General features: G+C 40.3%; 1 protein-coding gene across 1 annotated transcript in view; it reads right to left on the reverse strand.

Annotated features, from left to right (window-relative positions):
- Positions 1 to 8,462: 8,462 nt before the first annotated feature.
- The window catches only part of SHISA8 (shisa family member 8), a 171,150-nt gene continuing 151,781 nt past the window's right edge, over positions 8,463 to 27,831 (reverse strand). The window contains exon 4 of the mRNA XM_082265112.1: positions 8,463 to 9,206. Coding sequence (XP_082121238.1) covers positions 8,848 to 9,206 — 359 coding nt within the window. The 3' untranslated portion in view covers positions 8,463 to 8,847. The remainder of the gene's footprint in view (positions 9,207 to 27,831) is intronic.

Here is a 27,831-nt window from a genome sequence, read left to right on the forward strand (position 1 = left end):
TGGTGTTAGTCCACTGTGTTTTATCAAGTCCAAAGTCAGAGCAGCCCTCTACCAAGATATTTTATAGCACTTCATGCTTCCCTCTGCTAACCAGCTTTATGGAGATGCTGATTTCATTTTCCAGCAAGACTTGGCACCTGCCCACTCTGCCAAAAGTATCCATACCTGGTTTTGTGATCATGGTATCGCTGTGCTTGATTGGACCGCAAACTCACCTGACCTAAACCCCATCTGTGGAGTATTGTCAGGAGGAGAATGAGAGACATCAGACTTAACAATGCAGACGATCTGAAGGCCACTATCAAAGGAACCTGGACTTCCATAACGCCTCAGAAGTGCCACTGGCTGAGTGCCTCCATGCCACACCACATTGATGCAGTAATTTATGCAAAAGGAGCCCCGATCAAGTGCATACTATACTGTACATGGACATACTTTTCACTAAGCCAACATTTCTGTATTAAAAATCTTTTTTGGTCTTATACAGTATAATATTTACATTTTTTGAGATACTGAAATTTGGGTTTTCACTAGCTGTAACCATAATAATCAAAATTAATAGAAATAATTGCTTGAAATATATCACTCCGTGTGTAACACATCTATATAAAATATATGAATTTCACTTTTTGAATTGAATTACTGAAATAAATTAACTTTTTGATGATATTCTAATTTTAAGAGATGCACCTGTATGTTGCTTCAAGTCTCTGTCCTCCAGGACACCTGAAATGTCCAAGGCGTGATCCAGGGAGACTGTGGAGCGGGAAGAAGTGATAAGGGGGAGGGGGGCATTATCACTCACCAGTTGTTAGCAATTGGTCTGGGCGACCAAATACAGCGCTTGCTTAGTGTTAAATCTAAAACAACACTCAAGTGATTATAAAGTGCAATAGTGTTAAATACAATTCCACAAGTAATAATAATAAATAAATGGATATAAAAAGTATATACATTTCAAATCAAAATTCCTGTAGATAAAAACATGCATGTATCTTGATAAATAAATAGTGATTGGTGGTAATAAAATGAATATAAATAGTATTTAGTGTCCTTTAAAATGAATTGTCCAAAGTTCATACAAAATGCTCCTGTTCAAACTTGATATATAAAATCTCAGCTGTTCCTTGTCCCAAATGGGTAATATGGTCGGGTCACTTACCAGATGGTGTAGGTACTGTATGCCGTACGGCACCAGAACCAATCAAGCATACAGTACCTACACCATCTGGTAAGTGACCCGACCATATTACCCATTTGGGACAAGGAACAGCTGAGATTTTATATATCAAGTTTGAACAGGAGCATTTTGTATGAACTTTGGACAATTAATTTTAAAGGACACTAAATACTATTTATATTCATTTTATTACCACCAATCACTAATTATTTATCAAGATACATGCACATTTTTATCCACAGGAATATCGATTTGAAATTTATATACTTTTTATATCCATTTATTTATTATTATTACTTGTGGAATTGTATTTAACACTATTGCACTTTATAATCACTCGAGTGTTGTTTTAGATTTAACACTAAGCAAGCGCTGTATTTGGTTGCCCAGACCAATCACTCACAACTACCTCACTATTATATACAGCAGCTGCTATTTCACATATTTATTTATTTATTAATATTTATGAATATTATTTATTAATATTAGATTGCACTTTACCCCACTCACCTTTTTCCAGTGGCGCGTGGAAATATACTAGTATATTTTGCACCATTATCACTCACCAGCCTGGGAAATTAATTGGGGAGATAGCCAATGGTTGAGACGGCTGGGCTGCAGCTTCAGTGTCCTGCCCCCGCTCCGGCGTCATCTTGAATGCCTTTCCACGTGTCCAGATGAGCTGTTTTTAGGCTGTAGGGACCCCCTAGGTGTGCTTAAGAAGCAGCAATCTATGAGGAGCTCTGCCACTCTGCTTCCTCACTCCTCCATGTCCAAGCAATGCCCCACTCCCCCCCCCCCGCCATACTGTTTTTAAATCGTGACAGCAGGTGAGGGGAGTGGATCCCCACTGACTGTAAATGTGGGGGATCAAGGAAGAAGGGGTGCGAGGCTGCTGCACTAGTAACATGTTACACCCTACATACGAGTGTAACATGTTACTAAAGGTGAACTTATCCTATATTTTGTGGGTAAAAGGACTGTGGCATATGTGCATTAAATATAGGGGAAATAGGCTCAGGTTTTATTCAGTTATGACCCTTTAAGTCCCTTGCAATGTTAACGCAATTTGGCCACACCTACAATTCGTCACGGCACCCTTTGTTTGTTCTCCCAGTTTTTTTCCTCAGACCATTTTTCTGGGCGGGGATTTGAAAAAAACAATTGGCCCCAGGTGTCAGATATGCTAGTTAGAACTCCGGATGAATTCCTTTATGTAGACATGTACAAAGGTGAAAAATACTAGCAAAAGCATTCCTGTTTAGATATAAGAGGAAGGGGTGTTTCAGCGTGCAATAGCTGCATTGTCAAAGAAATATCACTGCTTATTAATGAAATCTCAGACCATTCCTCCTGTAGACCCTTGAATGAACACTGCATATTCTTGTTTTTTTATTTTGTCTCTTGAAAGAATTAAATATGATGTAGTAGTAGACATACTAGTGATTCCTTCAGTTAACTTTACAATGATATTCCAAACTATAAATGTTGAAGATTACATCCCCCCATGCTAATTGCTTTTGTGCATGTTTGCTAGTTTATGATATAAGCATAGACAAAAACCGTTTAACAATATTTTATTGTTGGTTTTATAAATCACAGACCACATTCTTGCTGTTCATTCTATATTTATACTGTTGAGTATACTGGAAGAGGAAAAACGTGTTCCTTTATAGATAAAAAAAAAATAATAATAAAAATCATGAAAAATGAACTGTATGAATTGGTGCAGATTGGACAAATCTGCATGCATACATTCAAGAGAAGGAATATTTGCAAATAGTTTTTGTGGTTTGCCTAGTTTTTTAAATTGATTTACGGTTTTCTTGCACTTTGATGTCAGCGGTATATGTATATGTGTAAGGATTTTTGGCATTCAGGACCTTAGAGGTCTAGGGGTTAGAGAGATGCCACTGTAGCATGCTAGGACCTAGAAGGCAAGAAGAGGACAAAGGACTATTGTCTATAGGCTCCCTGCAGCTGATCTTTTGACCATTACTGATCTATCATGCCTTATTATGCATTGTGCGTGTCTCTGTGTCTAGGTTGCCATGTTTGTAGATCCACAGAATGAGTGAAGCAGAAGCAGGGAGATCTTTGAACTGCAGGTACTTGTATACAGCTTTTTCTTCAGCAAGGAGAACAGTGAGCAGTACAGTGGTGACATCACCAAATCTCGTGAGACTATCAGTAAGAGACAGCAGTAGGTAACAGCATGCTGCAGAGATACAGCTATTAGGCTTAAAGTGCTTCTAAAGTCAAAACATTTTTTACCTTAATATATTCCCTCTATTAAGATAAAAAAAGTCCCATTACTTGTTCTGGCTGCCCCACACCCCCAAACACTTACCTGTCTCCTCTCATGACCCAGCACTGTCCTGCCTGCAGCAGTGTTGCATGGGTGCCCCCTTAGCGCACAGCTAACTTAGAGGCACTTGGAGGAGAGGATAAGCGCTGGTAGGGAACTCCAGAAGAGGAGGTAAGGGACCACTCTGTGCAATATCATTGCACAGAGCAGGTAAGTACTGTATAACCTTTTTTTTTTTTCTTCTTCTTTTAAAGCAAAAAAAAAAAAAATCACCCTTAATATCACTCTAACTCCAACTCCAGGAACTAAAAAAAATGCTCCTTATGTCTAGGAGTATATGAATAAGTTGTAGGTGTAAGTTGTAAGTACCTACCTTGTTCTTCACATCAGCTGGTTCTCCCAATCGCTGCGACTGGTGTACCACAGCTGCCTTTGTAAGCTGTGACTGGCTCCAGTTGCACTCCAGCCTCTTTACTGTACAACACAGGGTTAATGTCCTTGTATAGTATATGATGACACTGAGGGTCTGCTTACAGGAGAGGAGGAGAGCGGAGATGTAGGGTAAGAAATCCTGCCTGTAGTTTTACCCCTTAGCATTTTACTCCTGGAATGCAGGAAATGGGGGGTGGGGCACTGCAAGGGGGGATTTTTTTTAATTCTTGGATTTGGGCTTTAAGGCACAGGAGTTGCTAGGCGCAGGAAGAACTATGGCTGTAAGTTAGGGGAATTCAAGACAAAGGGTAAACTTAGATTTCTAGAGTTTTCCTCTATACAGTATCTTATAAGAGAGCAAATCTATACTTTTTAAATTCAGTTTCTTTTAAGTTCCACTATCACATAGGTTACACAAATGGAGCATGCCAGGTTTTTTTTTTTTGTTCCCAAAAAGATCAGTGGGAATGTTTAAAGGTACAGTGGGTTTTGGAACCCCCCCCCCCCCCTTTAAAATAATCACATTTTGTTGCTTTGCAGCCTGAAATTAAGAAAGACACAGTTTTTGTTTTATCCAGCTATATTTACTAGTGCACCATCACATTTAACTGAACTTAAGCAGTTCTGCAAAGAAGAGTGGGAAAATATTGCAAAGTTTAGATGTGCAAAGTTAGTAGAGACATATCCCAACAGACTAAAGACTGTAATTAAAGCAAAAGGTGGTTCAACAAAATACAAACATAAGGGGGTGATCCTTTTTCCAACTCAGTGATTCTGTTTTTGATTTTATTTTTTTCTGACATATTGGTGTTATGACTTTCACTTGGATGTTATAGGTTGCACTAGTAAATACAGCTGGATAAAACAAAAACTGTGTGTCTTCATTTCAGGCTGCAAAGCAACAAAATGTGATTATTTTAACCACTTAAGCCCGGAATTTTACCCCCTTCCTGACCAGGGCCTATTTTGCGATTCCGCACTGCGTGACTTTAACGGACAATTGCGCGGTCGTGCGATGCTGTACCTAAACGAATTTGACGTCCTTTTTTTCCCACAAACAGAGCTTTCTTTTGGTGGTATTTGTTCACCTGTGCGATTTTTACTTTTTGCGCTATAAACAAAAAAACAGCGTCAATTTTGCAAAAATAACAATATTTTTCACATTTTTTAAAATAAAATTCCCCCCAAAAAAAAGTAAAAATCAAAATTTTTTAACATTTTGGGCCAATTTTTTTTTTTACCATATGTTTGGTAAGAAAAAAATTGCAAAAAGCATATTTTGATTGGTTTGCGCAAAAGTTATTGCGTTTACTAACAAAGGGAAAGATTTTTGTCATTTTTGTTGTTTTTTTAACGCGTAATGGCGGCGATCTGCGATTTTTTTGCGGGACTGCGACATTGTGGCGGACAGATTGGACCCTTGACTGACATTTCTGACACTTTAGGGGTTACCAGTGACATTTCTACAGTAATCAGTGTTATACATATGCACTGTTACTGTAAATTTACACTGGCAGTGAAGGGGTTAACTTTTTTTGAGAGGGAGGGGTTATGTGTGTCCCTAGGGGCGTGTTTCTAACTGCGATTGGCTGTGGCTTGAGGTGTAGGAACAGTGTTCAACGGTCCTACATAGTAGAACCGTATGATCACCATTCCTACACAGGGGAGAATGACAGGCGGCTTGTTTACATTAGCCGCCTGCCTTTCTCCCTCTCCACCCGATGATCGCGAGTGACCGGCGGACATCGGGTCCACCAGTCACACGCGCGGGGGGTCCGTGACCACGCGGGAGCGTGCCTCCGGCGGGTCACGCTCGCTCCCTAGACCCTCACAGGCTAGCGACGTAGCCCTACGTCGCTCTGCCTGTGAGGGGCTGACCGCCGACGTAAATAGTGGTTAAAGGGGGTAGTTCTTTTCTATACCCACTGTATAGTTCTATAGCGAGAGGAGAACTACCAGTAGAGCATGCCGTTACTAAGAGATGTCTCTAAGGCACGCTGGTGGGGTCACATGTACTCTGCTCATCCACTGATAGAATGTTGGCATTTTGGCTGTTCATGGCTCTTTCCATTCTTACAATTCCTAAATTGTTTAGTATTAAGACGTAATGTGAGCATAGATCTGATCACTTAAATTAGGGCTCTTGTGAAACACCTTCAATGGACGTGAAATCTGCTCAACACGGTAATCTACCGCAGTGGCTGCAGAAATTATGCTAAGGGTTAGGCTACTTTATGAGGACAGATACACAGCAAAATGTGCTGTAAGACCCTGCAGTTTGCTTGTACTAAAACACAGTGGAAATCTGGTGAAAAGAGAAAAACCTTACAAGACTACCATACAGTATATTTATACTGTATAACCACTGTTCTCACAGTATCACAATAATTGAACAAACAAGTTTAATTTTATTTTAGTATAACAGCCTAATATGTTGCCAAGCATGAGCTTCCACTACAGTGCAAGCTACTAGAAATCGCAGCAATTGAGATGTCTCATTTTAGAGTGAGGAAGGGTTAGTCAAGTTTTGATTGTTCTGTGTCCCCATTCAGCAGATTTTTATTCACTTCCTTTCCCAGTGTTGAGATTGAGGGACAGGAAGTGATTGGAAACCGTCCAACTAGAACAGAGACAACAGCAAAAACGTTTTTTTCCCACAAACCTTTATTGTTTTAGTGCTGTCTATGTGTTCTTGTTTTATTCATCCCTGCTCTTCTCATTTCTTGTTTTGATGTCACAGGGATGACATAGATTTTTTGCTACTAATGCTTTGATATTTTGTTATTTAAAGCATATTTCCAAGTTTGCATTTAAATTTGGGAAAACCCCACTACATGTTTGATATGTGTTCCTATTCACACAGCATATCTAAAATAAAAATATATATGTATATATATATATATATATATATATATATATATATATAAATATATATATTTCTTATCTTTTAGATTTATTTCTTATCTTTAAAGCCTCGTACACACGCAACGAATTTCCGCCGACCGGTCGTCCGTCTTTTGTCCAGAGTGGTGTCTGTTGGTTAGAATGTGCTCTAGGCTGCACACAAATTTTCCCGCACAACAGAATTCTACTTCAGAAGTGATGTCATGTGTTGGATTGCTTTGTGTGTGTTCTTTCATCTCTGAGCATGCCTAGTCTTGCTCATAAGATTTTTCCCCATCGAAATCTGTACTAATGAGACGAAAATCGGACGTGTTTTGACGGTCGACAAAAATGATATAGCCTGCACACCAGGATTTTTTCGGCCAAAAAGTCGGAGTCGGTTGTCGGAAGCATCATACTAACAAGCTGAAAATCGGCAGATCGGTCGTCGGACGAAATTTCCCGGCCGAATATCGACTCGTGTGTACGGTGCTTTAGATGTTTCTCAAGAGAAGGTGTCATGGCACACTGCAAGTTTTTTATACAGTGTCAGTGTGAGCCTGTCTTAATTACCATATAATACAAGTAGCCCAGCCTCCGATCCCTCCTATACACCTTTAACACTTTGTTAGGACAGATTGGGGTCGATTTACTAAAGCAGGAGCGTACAAAATCTGGTGCAGCTCTGCATAGAAACCAATCAGATTCCAGGTTTTATTGTAAAAGCTTAATTGAAAAAGCTAAATTTAGAAGCTGATTGGCTGCCATGCACAGCTGCACCAGATTCTGAGTGCTCCAGTTTTAATAAATCTCCCCCACAGTGTCCAAATCTAGTTACAACTGATAGTGAAGATCTACCTGCATAGTACAGACAGGTATAATTATGGCAAACGCAGCTGTCCAGTCCCCTCCCAAAGAGATTTCTCCTTACAGTAGAGCATATAAAAAGAAAAGCTGCAATTTATTATTTTTTTTGTTAAAGTTATGCTATATGAATAGGAATTTGTAACAAAAATAAAGTAGGTATTATCCCAATTTTCCTGCAAACGTGGAAATGCACTTTAAAGAATAAGAAGAAAATATACAAAAGTATAGGTATACCTAAAGAATCTCCCTTCTCCTAGTTCTTTCTCAAAATCTTATAAACACCTGTGCACACTTCTACCAGATATACAATGTGTTGCCTGTGGGGAGGCAGATATCTGCCACCACAAATTTCCTACAACAGTTGGCCTTTCAAAAGATTTTTCTACACATGCACTGAAAAGGTGAGAAGGTGAGGGATAGGAGAGGTTGAAGTGGCGGCTGTGCTGCTCCCCATGGATCACACAGCATGAATCTGGCAGGAGCAAGGACTTATGAGTGCAAGGCTGGGGGGGTTAACTGTACAAAAGATTTAAGATTTTCAAATGTAGCTACTAAGGCAATTATTGACACATGGAAGATTGTATGGTTGGCTAAAATTTGGCAGTGTACCTGCAAAAGTATGTATTTTAGGAATGCAATATATGATATATAATAGGTATTTGATATTCTATTTAAATGTAACAACATTCTTGCAAATTTCTCATTTTTAGTGTCTTTATTGATCCACAATGGATGCTGTCAATTTACTTTCTGCTTTTTCCTGGTCAGCTTAGGCTCACCCAAATGTAGTACTATTTAACTATAACAAAAACATGTCAAACCAATTCAAATGGAATTAATTTCCAAATCTTGGAGAAATATCTTTTCATAACAGTACAGGTCAGGTGGTTAGGAAAGAAAGCAAGATGCTGTGTTCCACTGTCTGTTTTGAGTATTTCCATAATTATGACTTTGCAATTCTTAGTTTACACTTCTTCATGTTCTCTTTGCTCTTCTGCTTTTTATGTATGGGAATGCTTTTTCCCTCTACTGACATTTATTTCGTGTTTTTAGTGCTTTTGTGCTGTTTTCCAGTCAAAAAATTCTAACACAACCAAAACTGAGAGCACAAAAAAAATGCAGCTGTGCCATCCACGTTTTTCATTTTATATTGATAGGATATATATAACAGTAGTCCTCAAACAGTGACCTCCGTCTTGCTGTTGCTTGGGAAGTGGCGGGTTGTGCTGTTATAATGACCTTGATGGCTGAATAATTCAGGGAGCTTTTCAATGCTGTACTGTCTCTTGTTGGCATAAACTTGTCTTCGAATGTCATGATGATTTGGGTCCCGAACTTGAAATGCATTCCCTGCTAGAGGGTGTGTATTGGTCTTGGAGACTTTAATCTTGTTGTTTGGCTTTGGGGGTATGATGGGGGAGTTATCCTGTAAAGTGGAGTTGTCCGGGGTTATCAAACCACCCGACTGGTAGCACTGAGCAGATCCGACAACATCCACAACTGGAAATCTCTTGAAAAATTCATCTGATGCAGTTTCTGTGAAGAAAAACATAGTGTTTTTAATATGAAAGTGCAATTAATTCACTTTTAAACCACTTGACCACCAGAAGGTTTTACCCCCTTCATAACCAGACCATTTTTTGCTATTCAGCTCTGCGCTATTTTATTTGGCAATTGCTAAGCCAGGCAACACTGTATGCAAATTAAATTTATATATATTTTTTTCACACAAATAGAGCTTCCTTTTAGTGATATTTGATCACCCCAGTTTTTTTTCATTTTCATTATATAAATGAAAAAATATAGAACATTTAGAGTCCACTCACACTTATGCGACCTAAAAATCTTCAAGTGTGACTTTATGCGACTTTGATGAGACTTTGGATGAATGCAACTTTGTTACGACTTTGGCTTTGATCAATGTTATTTTGTTTGTGCTCTACAAAGTCGCTAGACATGTGCATTTTTTTTTTAAATTTCCTAACGAATTCCAAATTTTCGGAACGATTTTAATTAGAATCGGTCAATAATTGATTGACTAATCCAATTTCTGTGTGAAGATAAGCTGATTGGTTGGGAGCAGGCCGGGAAGCCGGCTACCGTGTACTTAACAACCTCATCAGCTGTCAGCGGGTTTCCCCACTGACAGCTGAATGTAAACAAAAGAATGCCAGCAATGAAAATGAATAAAAAAAAATAGGGTGGGGTCCCCCTATCCATACCAGGCCCTGTGTTTTTTATTTTTTTTATTTTAGCGCCGATATGAACAGAACTCATTTGGAAACATATGGAGTTAATTTGGAGTTCAAAGTCGCATGAAAAGTCACACAAATGTGAATGGAGCCTTAGGCCAAAATATATTCTGCTACATATCTTTGGTAGAAAAAAAAATACCCAATAAGTGTATATTAATTGGTTTGTGTAAAAGTTATGGTGTCTATACTGGAATTTTTGCAGCTCTGCTTTTGACTGCCTATCACATTTCTTTAGGCGATACAATGCCAGGACAGTACAAACATTTTTTGGAGCCTGGCCGTGTAAAGGGGCCAAAAATCGAATGAGCAATTTCAGGATTCAAAAAGGCATAACCTGTGCATTCCATTTCCTGCTTCCTATCACAGTTGTGGGGCCCCGAAAATGCCAGGACAGTACCACCAACGCCCCAAAATTACCCATTTTTGGAAAGTAGACACTACAAGATATTTGATAAGAGGCATGGTGAGCATTTTGCAGATCTCATTTTTTTGTCGTAAGGTTTAAAGAAGAAAATAAAAAGTAAAAATAAAATACATTTTCATTTTCCCAAAAATTGGGAAAACAAATGAGATCTGCAAAATACTCACCATGCCTCGTATCAAATACAGCTGCAAGAAAAAGTATGTGAACCCTATGGAATGATATGGGTTTCAGCACAAATTGGTCATAAAATGTGATCTGATCATCATCTAAGTCACAACAATAGACAATCACAGTCTGCTTAAACTAATAACTCACAAAGAATGAAATGTTGCCATGTTTTTATTAAACACACCATGTAAACATTCACAATGCAGGTGGAAAAAGTATGTGAACCCTTGGATTTAATAACTTGTTGAATCTCCTTTGGCAGCAATAACTTCAACCAAACATTTCCTGTAGTTGCAGATCAGACGTGCACAATGGTCAGGAGTAATTCTGAGGAAGAGGCTTATGCCTCGAAACGCGTCAGCCGTCATCCTAATGAGACTATGGACATCTGTATGGACTACTTCTGATACTCAAGTGCATGAGTTTGATGTGATTGATTTTCACCTACGTTTGTGAGTAGCCATTTTTATGTTTCAACTAATTAAGCCTATATTGAGGATAATGCGCTAGGTTGGTGCACCCTTTTTCTTGTTTTTTGTTTGCAGTATTGTTGGACTGCCCCAGTCCTTTAGGGCCGCAAGACCTAAGCCATCCGAGACGCCATTTATAGAGTCCAGTCGGAAAAGCAGTTGGGGAAGCCTTATTACTCTGAGCGCAGGAGAAAGGTGGTTCATTCACCACATTTTTTGGAGCTGATTGTGATTAGTATACTGATCTGTACAAGCACTATAGTAATAATGGCGGCAATCAGAGACTTATACAGTAGTGTGAGTGTGAATATAATAGTGTTGCGGGCAATCTAGTGCTAACTAACACTGGCTGGGAGAGATGCTAACTGACTCTGATGCTAGCTGACATTGCTAGTGACACTAATACAGGCATTAGTTATACATATCATACACTGTACAAATGATAGCGGTGACAAGGTAATTAAAGTGCTAAATGCAACTAACAAGTGTCGCAAGTGTATAGGTGCTGGTTTTTCTCACACAGAACCGGGCTTTTTTCTCTCCCTGAATGAAAAGGGCTCAAGGAGAGAGGAACAGGCCAGATCCTGTGTCTGTGTTTACAAACAAGACACAGGGCTGTGCTGTGATTGGCTATAGCAGATTAGCAAGTTCACGGCCATAATCATTGGCTGAAACCTGCTGACAGACTTGTTCTCTAGCCAATCACAGCGGGGGGGGGGGGGGGGCACATGCATACACGCCTGAAAACCTGTAAAGGTAGCCTGTAGCTGCAATCCGTCCACAGTATAAGTACTGTGGGCAGGTGGCAGGCGGGTAAAAAAAATCCAGTGTGTGTAAATATTCTTGTATATGTGATTAATATATAATGCAGAACCTATCGTCTTAGAAATAATTGTACATGTTTAAACTTAAAGTGCTTCTCTAGGCAAAACAATGACCATTGTCATTGAGAAAAAAGAGAGGAGAAATGCAAAACTTTAGAGTTGTCCACAGAAAGGGAGATGGCGACACGTGTTCTGGAGAGAACTTTCTAAAGCCAGGTACATACTACAGTTTTTTATTATGCAATTCAGCAGGTTGCATGAAAAAACCTGACAGCTCCAGTCGGAGGCACTGTACTAACCATGCGAGGTTAGTTCAGCCAACTCCCCACTGAGCTGTTGTTGTGACAGGGGGATGGCCCCCTCGCCAAAACACTCCGACCTGCTCTCTCTGCCATTGGCTGATCAGGAGACGGCCGGCTGCTGATTTTCCAGCATGCATGTCCGACAGACACACGCGTTTTTTTGAACCGGCACATGTCTCCTGACATTCTGCCCTTCTGTACAGGGCTTAAGAGGGAAATTCACCTCTGTTTGGGAGATATCCTCTACCCTCTCTGGGACAGGATTTAAAGAGAAATTTCCCCAGTGCGACACAGACACAAAAAAAAAAAAAAACGGCTGGGACCCTCCCCTACATTATTCAAAATTTAAAAATAAACTTTTAGCTTTATGTAGACTTGAGGATAGTTTTTGTTTTTCATACAGAGGAAGGGTTAGAGCCTCTGCCATGTTTTTATTGTGTTTTGATTTCCCCCAACCTTCTGTCCCTGTAACATAATATGTAAATCCTCTCAAATGGGACAGGGACTGCAACAAAACCCCTGCAAATGGTCTAACCTTTTCTTATCCTCTGAATAAAAGTCCTTTTTTTAAGTCAGTACCCCTGATGGAGGGATTCTCCTCTTTTCCTGTCCCACTGATACAAAAAGATGAAAAGAAAAAGAAAGTTTTTTGATGAAGATCTATTTTACTTCCCAATAGCCTACTGTATATGATTTTGATATATATGTCAAAGACAATAACAAAGAGATATTGAGACAATTAATGGATTTGTTGTTGTATAAGAAATTACTGAATGATCTTCCTTGAGGATTTAAGATCAAGGATTATTACAGAGGACAGTATGGGCCGGGATTATCTCTAAAGATCTCAATGATTATACATACAGTATGTTGGTTAATCACCCACAGACTCCACTGCTGTACATATTGCCAAAAATACATGCCAAAAGTACATCTTCCAAGAAACCCTATACATAGTCTTGGGACATGGTTCTGTTTTTGTGCCCACAGCAAGGGTAAGTTACTTGCTTCTCTTGTTCAAGAGATTTGATCCTACATCAAGGACACTAGTAAATATTTGCAGAAGCGAATGTGTGCTCATGACACACTGCTGGTGACATGGGATGTGACCAGCTTGTACACATCCATTTATCACCAGAAAGGTGTACGACCAGCACTGGTTTTAATAAAAAAAAAAAGTGGACAGTTTATGCAATCACATTTATTGCTGTTTGGAGAATTGTCCCTTGTGATTTTGAATAGCAATTACTTTGCAATTGGAGGTGTGTTTTATTAGCAATGTAGAGACATGATGAGGATGTCTAATGTAGCTCTATCCTTTGCAGGAGCATTTATGAACCAATCTAAGACCTAGCTCACTTATATCGATGTGCTGTTTTCCATGCACTGAGGTGTGTGGTGGCGCTACAATGAAGTTTTTGTGTTATGCCTGGAGATTGGCCGAACGACTCCCCGTTTGGTTCGCGGCAGAACTTAGAACATTGCAAAAGTTCAAAACCGAAAAGCGAACACCATTGAAGTCTAAGGGACCCAAAATGGAAAAATCAAAAGTGCCCATTTTGAAGGCTTATATGCAAGTAATTTGACATACAATGGTTATATAGTTAGGTTGAAAAAAGACATCTAATTCAACCAATAAACAAAAAACAAACAACCATACAACCCATTAAACTGCACACAATCCTATACCCACAGTTGAGAAGAAGGCGAAAAACCCCAGCAAAGCATTATCCAATTTGCTCCAGCAGGCGAAACAATTCCTTTCTGATCCCTCGAGAGGCAATCGGATATTCCCTTGATTAACTTTACCTACAAATGTGAGCACCCAGTTATATTTGTTTATTTAAGAAAGAATCCAGGCCTTTTTTTTAAAGCAATCTACGGAGCTGACCAGAACCACATCTAGAGGGAGTCTATTCCACATTTTCATGAAGAAATTGGAGATTAAATCTCTTTTCCTCTAGACGTAAAGAGTGCCCCCTTGTCCTCTGTGATGACCCTAAAGTGAATAACTCACCATCAAGATCACTATATGAACCACTTATGTATTTGATCATATCCCCCCCTTAATCGCCTTTTCTTAAGAGAGAACAAATTCAGTTCCTCTAATCTTTCCTCATAGCTGAGCTCTTCCATGCCTCTTATCAGTTTGGTTGCCCTTCTCTGCACTTTAGCCCGATATCCTTTTTGAGAACCGGTGCCCAAAACTGAACTGCATATTCCAGGTGAGGTCTTACTAATTTGTACAGGGGCAAAATTATATCTCTCGCTCTTGAGTCCATACCTTCCCTAATACAAGAAAGGACTTTGGAAACTGCAGCTTGGCATTGCATGCTATTATTAAGCTAAGGATCTACCAGAACAACCAGATCTTTCTCCACCACGGATTCTCCCAGTTGTACACCCTGCATGCATATTCTTAGCCTCCAAGTGCATAACTTTATGTTTATCAACATTAAACCTCATTTGGCATAGTCGCCCTAATTAAACAGTGCATTGAGGTTGGATTGTAAGTTGGAGACATCCTATAAGGATGTTATTCCACTGCTTACACTGATGCTTAAAGTGAAAGCATCAAAATAAGAAATAACAATAAAAATGAAAAATTCCTTTCAATATACTGTAGTGCCTTCAGGTCCCCTTAGTCTGCCTGTGATGTGGCACATCTGTACCATGTATAGAGCCTGCTGGAGCAATAATAAAAATCAAGAAAGACCTGCACTAAATGTGAGTAAACATCAAAAAATGATAATAAAGCTGCTAAACACTGGATCTATAGAAATCCAAAAACAATATATATACCAATCGTGTAGCGCTAATCAAAAATTAGTGAAAAATACAAATAATAATGATACGTGAAACAAATGACATGAATTACCAAATATAGTGCATCCAAAACCGTGCATCAAATAAAAGTCCAATAGAAATTATAAAGTTCAGACTATGAGTCCCAGATTGGACAATGAGCAAAAGGCTGGTGTTCAAAGCAGGAATTCCCAAAGGATGGTGAAGCAGGAAGAAGCACCCGTGAGGAATGGTACAAAATGGCTGCTTACCGCAGAGCGTGGGCCCCCAAATTAATGGACAGGCCACAAACGCTTTATATGCAGATCTGTATTCTGATCTTTTTCCTCCAGGAGTTCAGGGGTTAAATAACAGACTCTCAAGTTATCCAGTGTGCTGTGAACTAAATATATCGTCCCTGACCATGTGTCAGAAATAACGTGAAGCCTTACCCAACGATGCCACAACATTACCTTCCACATGATGGTACAGAGCTGGAATAGTCTTACATGAAAAGAAATAGCGAATGAAAACCTGCAAATTGTGGTAGCACATTCTGCAAATTCACGGAAGGGGGCAGAATCCACCTGATGGAAAGGCAGGAGTTGTAGAGCCAGCAGCTTTGAAAAGCTTGAATTTAGACGCTTGGAATGTGGGTGGCAGTAACTGTATTTTTTTTTTTTTTTTGCTGCAGCAGGTCTACCAGCAGTCTACAGCTGGTGGTGTGCTACTGGCAGACATGCTGCAAGGACCTGGGACACCCTGCGCTATAAAATTATCCCTGTCAGTGGAGGCTGCTGAGAGGTCATCAGGTAAAGAGGGGGTAGACCGGAAAGGTGAGGAATGAGGAGGAGCAGAATTACGTCCCTTTTGTGTGGATTTCTGGTGCTCTTGCTAATGGACTGGGTGGTGGGAGGTTAAATGCCTTGTCAAGGATGTGGTACCCATGTTTTTGCCACGCTTGATGTGCTTGAGGCAAAGTTTGCAAATTGCAACAGTGCGATTGGCTGCACATGTGCTTAAAAAGGCCCAAACAGCTGAGCTGTAGGAAGTGGGCCAGGAGACAACCGCTCCCCAATCTGGTGGAATTGGGTGGCTGCTTTCTACTCTTCCATTATGGCTGCCTCTTTGGGGTTGTGCCTCACCCTCACTTTTCTCCTCTGCTCTATCCGGCACCAAAGTCACTTCAGTGACCTCATCGTCATTATCCCCTCCATCCTCATTATCACTGGAGACAACTTGGCAATACGCTGCGGATGGGGGAACATGATTGCCAATTTGTTGTTTACCAGTGTTCCCTCTATGTAGTCTCATGTTTCTACCTTCCTCAACCTCAGAACCAAGATCTGAATCAAGTTATGAATGTGCATTGTCAAGGTGTAAGTGGCTGATGCTGTGTTCAAAAAAACTCAGCTGACTTCTCCATGCCTAATGCTGGGGCTATAGCAGGAGTAGCTGTGGACAAGGAGGCAGAATAAGCCACTCTGGAAGCTGCAATGGACTGTGCAATAGTCTCGGCTTGGGTGATGGAGGATGAGGAGGATAATGATGGTTTGGTAAGCCAGTCCACCACCTCCTCTGCATACTGTGGCTGGATGGCACGGGCAACATCACTAAACAGAGGAAATTATGCCCTGCTTCAGGATGGACCATGTCAACCTTTGCCTGTGGACACATACATATACATAAAGTATTAATATCCCTTGAGATTTTCCACATTTTTGTCATGTTACAACCAAAAATGTAAATATATTTTATTGGGATTTTATGTGATAGACTAACACAAAGTGATGCATAACTGTAAAGTGGAAGTAAAATTATAAATGGTTTTCAAACTTTTTTACAAATAAATATCTGAAAAGTGTGGTGTAAATTTGTATTCAGCCCCCTTTAATCTGATACCCCTAAATAAAATCTAGTGGAACCAATTGCCTTCAGAAATCACCCAATTGGTAAATAGAGTTCACCTGTGTGTAATTTAATTTCAGCATAAATACAGCTGTTCTGTGAAGCCCTCAGAGGTTTATTAGAGAACCTTAATAAACAAACAGCATCATGAAGGCCAAGGAACACACCAGACAGGTCAGTGGAGAAGTTTTAAAGCAAGGTTAGGTTATAAAAAAATATCACAAGCTTTGAACATCTCATGGAGCAATGTTCAACCCATCATCTGAAAATGGAAAAAAAGAGTATGGTACAACTGCAAACCTACCAAGACATGCCCATCCCCCTTAACTGACAGGCTGGGCTAGGAGAGCATATTCAGAGAAGCAGCCAAGAGGCCCATTGTAAATTTTGAGGACCTGCAGAGAACCACAGCTCAGGCAGGAGAACCTGTCCACAGGACAACTATTAGTCGTGCACTCCACAAATCTGGCCTTAATGTAAGAGTGGCAAGAAGAAAACCATTGTTGAAAGAAAGCCGTAAGAAGTCCCATTTGCAGTTTGTGAGAAGCCATGTGGGAAGCAGAGAAAACATGTGGAAGAAGGTGCTCTGGTCAGATGAGATCAAAATTGAACTTTTTGGCCTAAACACAAAATGCTATGTGTGGCGGAAAACTAACACTGCACATCACACCCTGAACTTCAGCAGGGACAGGGAAGCTGGTCATAGTTGATGGGATAGATGGCATGGGTCAGAGTTGATGGGACAGAGCCAAATACAGGGTCATCTCAGAAGAAAACTTGTTAGAGTCTGCAAAAGACATAAGACTGGGGTGGAGGTTCACCTTCTAGCAGGACAACGACCCTAAACATACAGCCAGAGCTACAACTGGATGGTTTAGAACAAAACATATCCATGTGTTAGAATAGCCCAGTCAATGTCCAGACCCTAATCCAATTGAGAATCTGTGGTAGTACTTGAAAATTGCTGTTCAGACGCTCTCTATCCAATCTGACAGAGCTTGAGCTATTTTGCAAAGAAAATTGGGCAATAATTTCACTCTCTGGATGTGCAAAACTGGTAGAGACATAGCCAAAAAGACTTGCAGCTGTAATTGCAGCCAAAAGTGGTTCTACAAAGTATTGACTCAGGGGGGCTGAAAACAAATGCACGCCACACTTTTCAGATATTTATTGGTAAAAACATTTGAAAACCATTATCATTCTCTTTCAACTTCACAATTATGTGGCACTTTGTGTTGGTCTATCACATAAAATTCCAATAAAATACATTTATGTTTTTGGTTGTAACATGACAAAATGTGGAAAATTTCAAGGGGTTTGAATACTTTTTACTTTTTTATTTTTGGCTGGCCCCCCTCACAGTGCCATGGGAATGTATTCCTCTCAGACATAATGGGGGGCGTTTATCAATAAAATGTAATAAAGATGTGGAAATCAATCTTTAATCAATGGGAAGTGGTGTTTGGTGCACTTAACAATGAGTACTCCCTACACAGACACACTCCACTGAAGCACTGCAATATACTGCGTTAAACGTGCAGTGACACACTCAAATATACTGCGTTAAACTTACGGTAAGGTACTGATATATGCTGTGTTTTAACTTGCAGTAATGCACTGATATATACTGCGTTAAACGTGCAGTAATGCACTCAAAATTACTGCGTTAAACGTGCAGAAACGCACTGATATATGCTGCGTTAAATGTGCAGTAGTGCACTGATATATAGTGCGTTAAACATGCAGTAAGGCACTCAAATATACTGCGGTAAACATGCAGTAACACACTCAAATATACTGCCATAAACGTACAGTAACACACGGGTATATATATACTGCATTAAACATGCAGTAATGCACTGATATATATTGTGTTAAATGTGCAGTAATGCACTGATATATACAGCAGGAACCTATCCTGACAAATTAAACTGACATTAGTCAAAATGAATGGCCACACTACACTCACACTGAACCATCACTAGATTCACACTAAAGTAAAAATGAATAGTCACACTACACTCACACCGAACTATCCCTAGGTTCACACTAAACTGATATTCTACACTGAAAATAGAAGCACAATAGCACACTATAGCACGCTAACTCGCTAGCAGCACTGAACAGAGCCCTGTTCTATCTCCCTATTCACCAATATCACACTGCAAATGACTGCTATGGGAAGAATATTTTTATAGTGTGGGGCGGGACTAAGAGCAATGAGCCCTGATTGGATAGAGTAATCATTACTTTCTCCAATCATGGCTCTGGTGGTGCTCTGCCCTGATTGGGCAAAGCTTTCATTGCTTCAGACAATCAGGGCTTCCAATGCATTGTGCGACAGCACAGTGCATTGTGATCATTCAGCGGGCTGCACAAATGGTCAAATGCCCCGTTCAGGCCAAATCCATGCTTGGGCTTAACCATTCACCCAACTCTAGTTATGGCAGGGCAACATTGGATCCCTGTTACAGGTCCATACTCAATTCAATAGTTTTGATTCAGCAATTCAATTTGTGTTACATTTCCATAAGAGACAATTCCATTTTTGGACACTTTGGTGTACAGGTCAGGGAATTGATTATCATGTACAGACTTGTACACCAAACCTACAGATATCAATCAATGGTTATTGTTATACACCAGATATCATCCACCACCTTTTCTTGGATTCATTGTGAGAAATCAGTTATTGATGGTACATTGTATTCTCACAGAAACCCCAAAAAGAGAGCTCAGCACAGAATGATGAAAGAACATTTTCTTCAGAGAGGCTACCTCAGAGCTTTTATTGATCAAGAAGTGCAAAGGTTACAGAAGGTAATAGAAGAGACTACTTGTAGGGAGGTCAGACCTAAATGGGTACCTTTTGCCATGTGGTTTAACACACATAGCTTTTCTCTGAAGGGGTAGTTAAAAAACATTTGCCATTACTAAAGGAGCCTTATCCTAAAATCCCAGAATTCAAACATTTACCTGGTCAGGCATTCAGATTCAATCTTAACTTAAGGGATTGGCTAATTAGAGCTGACTTTCAGAAGGAAAAGTTTCAAAAAGTACCTTTTAAGGTAGTGTAGAGAAGTGTGACTCTTATCCATGTTTAGCATGTATTCAGTGTTCTAATTAAGGGGAGTGTTCACACATTACAAATGAGGTGTTTTTGTATTAAAAAGCATTTTACTTGCCATTCTTTATTTGTGATATACTGTACATATGTAATTCTATGCCCCTGTAATCCCATCTAAGTTGGTGAAACCAGACAGAAAATTTAAATTTAGAATTGTCCAACATTGCTGCTCAATCTCTTACAGACAATGCAATCTCCCTGTTTCAATACATTTTGCCAAATAGGGACATTGGGATAGTGACCTTAAATTTATAGTAATGGTTGAAATGCCTAGATCCAAGGGAAGTGATGACTAAGTTTTATTATTAAATAGAAAAGAGGTGTGGTGGAATCACTGGTTATCATTCTTACATCCCATGGTTCTAAATAACGATTTTAATTTACACTTCTTCTTTTGAAAAATAGATACTTGCCATAGGTGGATCAGCAGGGAACGGCTACATTTTGATCAATCTATGGCCATTTCCTCTCCAGAGAAGTCAATCTAATTATTGAGTTCTCCCAAACCAGCTTATGGAAACTTTCCCTTTAATAAGCACTGCAGCCAATCTATGGGATAAAATACCTTTTGTATACCATATAATTATATGGTTTTTTTCATGTCCTGACATTTTTTAAAAATATGGTGATCATTTTCTGAGGTATCTTGCATATCTCTGCACATTAACATTTAATTGAATCTGTATTTCTCAAATGCTTTTCTCCCTAGGGATTCAAGTGCTTAGGAGGTGAGACAGCCACCCAGGACGTACTCACTTGAGCCAATTAACCTACCAGCATGGCTTTCAAGGGTTATATTATGGAGGTCTGACAGTGCAAACCCTTTTGTACTACTAGGGAATTATACTATGATTCCCTTGTGATAGAAGCTCTGTCACATCTGTCACAAACAGGATTATTAAAATGTATAGTACAGATTTGAGGAGTGTGCCTGACTTTCAGCACGTAAAGAGCATCCCTGGCTACATAACATCTACAAAGGCTACACCAAACTTGGCAGACACACCACACAGAATGTCTTTCCTAGTTTGCTGAAACAACCATTCAAAATGGCACTGGTGGTTAAGAAGCATGATCCCAAAAAGTAAGAGGTACATCCTTCTCACTGACTGTTGACCCCTATACTTCGTCCCTCAATGCTAAAAATACTACATCAAAGATATTGCTCTTCTTTCAGAGGTAGACTGCATTATACCCCACTGGGGTCTACAGGAATTGAGACATTTGCTGAACCATCTATTTCACAGAATATTGATGCAATAAATTGCCTTGAAAAAGTATTCATACCCCTTGAAATTTTCCACATTTTGTCATGTTACAACCAAAAATGTCAATGTATTTTATTAGGATTTTATGTGATAGACCAACACAAAGTGGCACATAATTGTGAAGTGGAAGGAAAATGATAAATAGTTTTTTAAATATTTTACAAATAAATATCTGAAAAGTGGGGCGTGGATTTGTATTCCGCCATTCTTCTTTGCAAAATAGCTCAAGCTCTGTCAGATTAGATGGAGAGTGTCTGTGAACAGCAGTTTTTGTAAGTTTAGCAAGTCTTGGCACAGATTCTCAATTGGATTTAGTTCTAGGCTTTGGTTGGGCCATTCTAACTCATGAATATGCTTGGATGTAAACCATTCAATTGAAGTTCTGGCTGTATGTTGAGGGTCATTGTCCTGCTGGAAGGCGAACCTTCGCACCAATCTAAAGTCTTTTCCAGACTGACAGGTTTTCTTCTGAGATTGCCCTGTATTTGGCTCCATTCATCTTCCCATCAAATCTGACCAGCTTCTCTGTTCCGGCTGAAGAAAAGCATCCCCACAACATGATGCTGCCACCACTATGTTTCATGTTAGGGATGGTGTGTTCAGGGTGTTAGTTTTCCGCCATACATAACATTTTGCTTTTAGACCCAAAAAGTTCAATTTTGGTCTCATCTGACCAGAGTACCTTCTTCCACATGTTTGCTGTTTCCCCCACATGGTTTCTCGCAAACTGCAAACGGGACTTCTTATAACTTTCTTTTAACAATGGCTTTCTTTTTGCCACTCTTTTATAAATGCCAGATTTGTGGAGTGCACGACTAATAGTTGTCCTGTGTATGGATTTCATGAGTTATCATGGGCCTCTTGGCTACTTTTCTGATTAATGCTCTCCTTGCCCAGCTTGTCAGTTTAGGTGGACGGCTATGCCTTGGTTGGTTTGCAGTTGTGCCATACTCTTTCCATTTTTCGGATGATGGATTGAACAGTGCTCAGTGAGATGTTCAAAGCTTGGGATATTTTTTTTATAACCTAACCCTGCTTTAAAACTTCTCCACAACTTTATCCCTGATCTGTCTGGTGTTTTCCTTGGCCTTTATGATGCTTTTTGTTCACTAAGGTTCTCTAACAAACCTGAGAGCTTCACAGAACAGCTGTATTTATATGGAGAATAAATTACACATAGGTGGACTCTATTTACTAATTAGGTGACTTCTGAAGGCATTTGGTTCCACAAGATTTTAGTTAGGGGTACCAGAGTAAAGAGGGCTGAATACAAGTGCCCGCCACACTTTTCAAATATTTATTTGTAAACCTTTTTGAATGTTTGAAGGAAAATGTATAATTTTCCTTCCACTTTACAATTATGTGCCAATAAAATACATTTACGTTTTTAGTTGTAACATGACAAAATATGGGAAATTTCAAGGGGTATGAATATTTTTTCAAGGCACTGTAGATCTGTTCCAAGCAGTGGCAGCCCATCCATTGGGGGCACAGGGGGGCCGCCCCCCCCATCCATGCATGGATTCCAATGGGGTTTTTTTTTTTAAGCACGTGATGGGTTTCAAAAAAGGGTGGGCTCGGGGCACACCCAGTTGTGTGACAATAGCAAATGAATATTCGCTATTGTCACACGGATCCTCCTCCTGGCCAATCAGGAAGCAGGTCCTGGGACCTGTTTCCAGATTGGCCGAAAGGAGAAGCCATGCCATTGGCCAAGGAGGAGGAGGGAGAAAATGCAGGAGATTGAAGGGAAGCCACCACCGCTGTTGCTGCCTGCCTGCCCTCCACATGGTGAGTGAGCCAGCGACCTGGGGGAGGGGGTATGGTGTGCGGGCTGGTGTGGTCCGGGGGGTATAGCGGTATAGCGTGATCCGTCTGACGCCCCCCCGGCCCATGGAACACCAGCCGCCACTGGTGCTAAGCCACACTGATTACCCATATAACACTCAAGTTAGATTTAATCTCTGTTAAAAAAATAATTAGCATAAAAGAAGCTGCTCCTAAACAAAAACTTTGTGATTTAAAGGACATAGTAAACCCTATTAAAGGATTGGTAAACTTCAGCCAAGGGGTTTTGCATTTGCTAAAATTTGCTTCTAGTTTTTGAAATAGTTAAAAAAAAAACATGTATGGGGAATGTGGTGTTTTGGTGCAAAAAACACTGAAGTGCTTTAGAGCACTAAAATGCACCATGATGATATACAGTGCTTCACTGCAAAAGGCAGCTTTTCCCATGTCTCCAACAACTTCACACCGCTGCTGGTGACCCCTTAAAAAATAAATGAATAAAGTACCCATATATAAAACCAGAAACTATAAAAAAAAATGACCCCCTCCCAAAAAAAAAAAAAAAAAACTATAAAGCCTCGTACACACGATCAGATTATTGAACGATCTGTCGTCCGTTTTTTGTTGCATGCTAGTCTCATGTCGAAAATGAAGAGGTTACTTTCATACGAAAATTCCTGTACGACAGAATTCAACTTCAGAAGTGATGTCATGTGTTGAATTGTTTTGCATGTGTTCTTTTGTTTCTGAGCATGCCTAGTCTTATGATTTTTTTCAGACGAAAACTGTACTAATTAAACGAAAATCGGACGTTGTGTTGACGTACGATAAAAATTTTATAATAATAGGTATTATAATCAGCGCAAAACCATATATCTGAGCAAATGCAGTGAATAAATAAACGCACAAGGCCGCACGCAATCAGTGCAATACACAAAACACCATTAAATAAAATTACATAAATATTGCTGCGCCAAGTGAAAATTAATCAAACAAATAATAATTGTGCATATTATAAATAAACAATATTAAACTATTAAAAGCAAATCAATGCAGATAATAGGTGCGATAAAGTGCAAAAAAGTCCCAGTGTAGGTGATCAGGTGAATATTCAATAGTAAAAAACACAAAAGCTCAGTGAATAAATAACCAAAAATCAATTCAAAATGCTCTCAATCTTCATCTGTATTCAGTAATTAAAGTGCCACAGTGCTCCACACTCCACACATGTGCTTCTGGTGACTAGTGCCAAATTAGCAGCTCACCTCAAGGATAGACTCCAAGGAGTCATACTCGCATGGATCAGCAGCCTATTAACTCCACTCCTTCCACTTTAACTGCCCTCCGAGTGCGATAGGGATCACAGCAGAACTCAGGAGATAGGATTTAATGCTCTCAGTTTTAAATGCTTTATTTGCAAATCGAGAGATAAAATTCACATTTCCCTGCACTTTAGCAGTGCGGGCTTGAAACAGCAGATAGATCGTGATAACAGGACTTCCTAGGAACAGACGTACTGTGAGTAGGCTCCTCCCCCCCCGTACGCGTTGCGTCAGATGACTTCGTCAGCGGGGTGGAGCCTGAACGGACCGACAGTCCTATGTAGTGCCATGTTAATGATTACCCACCCAACTACTGGAAACAATGCTGCGGTGCGCATCGCCATGCTCGCACTCTACGTAGCGGTATCACAAGCATTACGGGATGATCATTTACAAATGCAAGGCACATTAACAGGAATCTCCCATATTCAAATAGGAGACTAGATAAAAATAAATAAATATAAAGGATACCATTACTTATTTATATATTAGGAGCCTACTCCCATCCAATCCCCGGAAGTACTTTCTTAACTCCTTCATTATCTATTTTCACACAAGCCAGCACATAGAGAATATACATAGTTACAAAAAGCATACATATATAAATTAAACTACAGTATTACTACTAAAAAACATTGTCAATACATAAGAAATAAATAAAAGGCATAAATAAAAATTGTAAAAATAACTAAATGACTAGAGGGAGACCCTAATATTGATTAATTAAAAATAATAATAAATAATAGATTAAAAATTAATTATTAACCATTTAAAATTATTATATTATTTATTCGTTAGGATAGAGGGGATAAATCAAAATAATACTACACATAAATATATTATTAATATGTTTAATAAAATCTATATATTATTCAAATATAATTAGTTGAAATATTAGATATTAAAATATTAAAATTAATTTCAGGACAAAGAACAGTTTATCACTAATAAAACAATTTAGGTCGAATTTGACGTTAAGACCTCTAGGTGTGAGAACTTTGGTCTCATATATCCAATAAGATTCTCTTTTACTTAGTTGTCTAATATAATTGCCACCTCGCCAATGTTTGGCCACGCGTTCAATTCCCCAGAATTTCAAAGAACTGGGGTTTCGGTCATGGACTAATATGAAATGTTTAGATACATTATGTGTTATGGAACCTTTTTTGGTGTTTTTAACATGCTCTCCAATTCTTACGCTGAGGCTTCGAGAAGTGCGTCCAATGTATTGGAGTCCACAACCGCATTCTAGCATGTAGACTACCCCTACCATGCTGCATGTAATCAGATCTTTAATGGGGTATATTTTCTTTGTGCTATTAGATATAAATTCTTTCTTTTTCTTTTGGTTATTGACTGCATGCCTGCAGGCCTAACACCTTCCACATGCATGAAACCCAGCCACAAATGAAAATAATCCTTCTTTTTTATAAACAGGAGGGTCTATTGCTCCTGGGGCCAACATCAGTGGCGGCTGGTGAAGTTTTAAGATGGGGGGGCGCAAGACCCCGCCCTTCTATTTTGACCCCTACCATTTATCAGAAGCCCCACCCCTTATAGACTCCACCCATTTTGTCCCCTATATTTTGCTTGCGTGAACAAATTCTCCCAATATATCACATATTAAGGGGTCTCTCAGTACTAGTATATCCCATAATAGGGAGCAGGGGCCCTATTATGGCATATACTGTGAGAGACACCCTATTATGGGATACACTGACTGAGAGTGGCACAAACCCCACAGTACAGACCCCGCCAGCACTAATCCCACAGTACAGGCCTCCTAGCACAAACCCCACAGTAGAGGCCCCCTAGCACAAACCCCACAGTACAGGCCCCCTAGCACTAATCCCACAGTACAGGCCCCCTAGCACAAACCCCACAGTACAGGCCCCCTAGCACAAACCCCACAGTACAGACCCCCTAGCACTAATCCCACAGTACAGGCCCCCTAGCACAAACCCCACAGTACAGGCCCCCTAGCACAAACCCCACAGTACAGGCCCCCTAGCACTAATCCCACAGTACAGGCCCCCTAGCACTAATCCCACAGTACAGGCCCCCTAGCACTAATCCCACAGTACAGGCCCCCTAGCACTAACCCCACAGTACATGCCCCCTTTCAATGTAGTGACCAGCGTACATGCCCCCTTTCAATGTAGTGACCAGTGTGCATGCCCCCTTTCAATGTAGTGACCAGTGTACATGCCCCCTTTCAATGTAGTGACCAGCGTACATGCCCCTTTCAATGTAGTGACCAGTGTGCATGCCCCCTTTCAATGTAGTGACCAGTGTGCATGCCCCCTTTCAATGTAGTGACCAGCGTACATGCCCCCTTTCAATGTAGTGACCAGTGTGCATACCCCCTTTCAATGTAGTGACCAGTGTACATGCCCCCTTTCAATGTAGTGACCAGCGTACATGCCCCTTTCAATGTAGTGACCAGAATACATGTCCCTTTCAATGCAGTGACCAGCGTACATGCCCCCTTTCAATGTAGTGACCAGCATACATGTCCCTTTCAATGTAGTGACCAGCGTACATGCCCCCTTTCAATGTAGTGACCAGCGTACAGGCCCCTTTCAATGTAGTGACCAGCGTACATGTCCCTTTCAATGTAGTGACCAGCATACATGTCCCTTTCAATGTAGTGACCAGTGTACATGCCCCCTTTCAATGTAGTGACCAGCATACATGTCCCTTTCAATGCAGTGACCAGCGTACATGCCCCCTTTCAATGTAGTGATCAGCATACATGTCCCTTTCAATGTAGTGACCAGTGTACATGCCCCCTTTCAATGTAGTGACCAGCGTACAGGCCCCTTTCAATGTAGTGACCAGCGTACATGTCCCTTTCAATGTAGTGACCAGCATACATGTCCCTTTCAATGTAGTGACCAGTGTACATGCCCCCTTTCAATGTAGTGACCAGCGTACAGGCCCCTTTCAATGTAGTGACCAGCGTACATGTCCCTTTCAATGTAGTGACCAGCATACATGTCCCTTTCAATGTAGTGACCAGTGTACATGCCCCCTTTCAATGTAGTGACCAGCATACATGCCCCTTTCAATGTAGTGACCAGCATACATGTCCCTTTCAATGTAGTGACCAGCATACATGTCCCTTTCAATGTAGTGACCAGTGTACATGCCCCCTTTCAATGTAGTGACCAGCATACATGCCCCTTTCAATGTAGTGACCAGCATACATGTCCCTTTCAATGTAGTGACCAGCTTAATGCCCCTTTCAATGTAGTGACCAGCGTACATGCCCCTTTCAATGTAGTGACCAGCTTACATGCCCCCTTTCAATGTAGTGACCAGCGTACATGCCCCTTTCAATGTAGTGACCAGCGTACATGCCCCCTTTCAATGTAGTGACCAGCGTACATGCCCCCTTTCAATGTAGTGACCAGCGTACAGGCCCCTTTCAATGTAGTGACCAGCGTACATGCCCCTTTCAATGTAGTGACCAGCGTACATGTCCCTTTCAATGTAGTGACCAGTATACATGTCCTGCC

This window comes from Pelophylax lessonae, assembly GCF_965119305.1.
Source record: "Pelophylax lessonae genome assembly, chromosome: 8".
Taxonomy (NCBI): Eukaryota; Metazoa; Chordata; class Amphibia; order Anura; family Ranidae; genus Pelophylax; species Pelophylax lessonae.